This window comes from Silurus meridionalis, chromosome 5 (assembly GCF_014805685.1).
Source record: "Silurus meridionalis isolate SWU-2019-XX chromosome 5, ASM1480568v1, whole genome shotgun sequence".
NCBI classification, from domain to species: Eukaryota; Metazoa; Chordata; class Actinopteri; order Siluriformes; family Siluridae; genus Silurus; species Silurus meridionalis.
The window spans coordinates 28,534,269-28,536,768 of record NC_060888.1 but is presented as its reverse complement, the minus strand read 5'-3'; the positions used below and the strand labels follow the sequence as shown (position 1 = coordinate 28,536,768).

Sequence of the window (2,500 nt, the reverse complement as noted above, 5' to 3'; positions counted from 1 at the left end):
CACTTTCCTCCACCTCTCTCTCACTTTCCTCCACCTCTCCTTCACTTTCCTCTACCTCTCCTTCACTTTCCTCCACCTCCCTCACTTTCCTCTACCTCTCCTTCACTTTCCTCCGCCTCCTCACTTTCCTCCACCTCCTCACTTTCCTCCACCTCTCCTCCACTTTCCTCCACCTCTCTTCACTTTCCTCCACCTCCTCTCACTTTCCTCCACCTCTCCTCACTTTCCTCCGCCTCTCCTCACTTTCCTCCGCCTCCCTCACTTTCTCCACCTCTCCTCCACTTTCCTCCACCTCCCTCACTTTCCTCCACCTCTCCTCCACTTTCCTCCACCTCCTTCACTTTCTCCACCTCCTCACTTTCCTCCACCTCTCCCTCACTTTCCTCTACCTCTCCTTCACTTTCCTCCACCTCTCCTTCACTTTCCTCCACCTCTCCTCCACTTTCCTCCACCTCTCCTTCACTTTCTCTCCACCTCTCCTTCACTTTCTCCACCTCTCCTTCACTTTCTCTCCACCTCTCCTTCACTTTCTCTCCACCTCTCCTTCACTTTCCTCCACCTCTCCTTCACTTTCCTCCACCGCCTCCCTCACTTTCCTCTCCTCTCCTTCACTTTCCTCCACCTCTCCTCACTTTCCTCCACCTCTCCTTCACTTTCTCCACCTCTCCTTCACTTTCCTCCACCTCTCTTCACTTTCCTCACCTCTCCTCACTTTCCTCCACCTCTCCCTCACTTTCCTCCACCTCTCTTCACTTTCCTCCACCTCTCCTTCACTTTCCTCCGCCTCTCTCACTTTCCTCTCACCTCTCCTCACTTTCCTCCACCTCTCCCTCACTTTCCTCCACCTCTCCTTCACTTTCCTCCACCTCTCCTTCACTTTCCTCCGCCTCTCTCACTTTCCTCCACCTCTCCCTCACTTTCCTCCACCTCTCCCTCACTTTCCTCCACCTCTCTTCACTTTCCTCCACCTCCCTCACTTTCCTCTACCTCTCCTTCACTTTCCTCCACCTCTCCTCACTTTCCTCCTCTCCTTCACTTTCCCCTTTACCTCTCCTTCACTTTCCCCTTTACCTCTCCTTCACTTTCCCTCCACCTCTCCTTCACTTTCCCTCCACCTCTCCTTCACTTTACTTCCACCTCTCCCTCACTTTCCTCCACCTCTCACTTTCCTCACCTCTCCCTCACTTCCTCCACCTCTCTTCACTTTCCCTTTACCTCTCCTTCACTTTCCACCTCTCCTCTCACTTTCCTCTACCTCTCCTCCCTCTCTCTTGCTGTATCCCTCTATTTATTTTTTTTTCCCTTTCCTTCTCTCTCTATTGCTCCAGCACATGATTCTCTGTATAAACAATGAATATTCAGTGGACAAATGAGTGTGTAAAATAATAGATGGATGTATAGATGGAGGATGGATTAATGAATGAACGAATGAGAGAGTGAATAGATGGACTGATATATAAATATCTGAATGGATTGGAAGTGAACGAATGGATGGATAGAAAGATGGACGAATTATTAAATTAATGACTTAACCAATGCATAGTTTTATTTAGAAAAATAGAAGAGTTGCTGTGGATCACACACACGCACATACACACACACACACACACACACACACACACACACACACACACACACACACACACACACACACTTCCACGATCAGAAATGTGTCTGTGGTCTGTGAGGAACTTCAGCAAGGAAGTGTGAAGTTGTTCTACATGCTTCACAACTGGGTGTGTCATCTTACACACACACACACACACACACACACACACACACACCAAACACACACACACACACGCAGTGGACTCTGGTGTGTGATTAGCAGTGTGTGATTTTCATTTCATTCTTTTCTGTGAAAGTTAGTTTCACTAACACACTCCTTCTCACTGTGTGTGTGTGTGTGTGTGTGTGTGTGTGTGTGTGTGTGTCCCAGGTTCTCCCCTGCTGCTCTTTGCTAATCGGCGTGATGTGCGCCTGGTGGACGCTGAGTCAGTGCGAGCGGACTCGGCTGTGTTGGTCAGTGATCTGGAGGACGCTGCTGCTGTGGACTTCCTTTTCTCTGAGAGCCTGGTGTTCTGGACGGACGTCAGTGAGGAGGCCATCAAACAGACCTTCTACAACCAGAGCAGCAACGGTACCTGAACCACCACCAGCAGGCTCTCCACACACCTCTTACCTCTTACTGAGACACTCAGAGGGGGTCATGGAGGAACGTGAAATGATTCTGTGTGTGTGTGTGTGTGTGTGTGTGTGTGTGAACTTCACAGTAGTAGTGTTAGTTTGTTAGCGGACCTCCTAATTTGCATATTGAGAATTATAATGAGATATCCCTATGAATATGGATGAATGTGTGTGTATATGTGTGTATGTGTGTATTTATATATATCTGTGTGTGTGTCTGTGTGTAGCGGTAAAAGAAGCGGTACTGGGTTCTGGTCAGAAGGTGGTGGTATCAGGTCTGGACTCCCCCGATGGCTTGGCGTGTGATTGGCTG

At 49.0% G+C, this 2,500-nt stretch overlaps 1 protein-coding gene across 1 annotated transcript in view; it reads left to right on the top strand.

Annotated features, from left to right (window-relative positions):
* Window positions 1-2,500, top strand: part of lrp5 (low density lipoprotein receptor-related protein 5) — a 61,808-nt gene that overhangs the window by 7,107 nt on the left and 52,201 nt on the right. The window contains exons 2-3 of the mRNA XM_046849725.1: window positions 1,940-2,140; window positions 2,415-2,500. The exon at window positions 2,415-2,500 is cut by the window's right edge and continues 134 nt beyond it. Coding sequence (XP_046705681.1) covers window positions 1,940-2,140; window positions 2,415-2,500 — 287 coding nt within the window. The remainder of the gene's footprint in view (window positions 1-1,939; window positions 2,141-2,414) is intronic.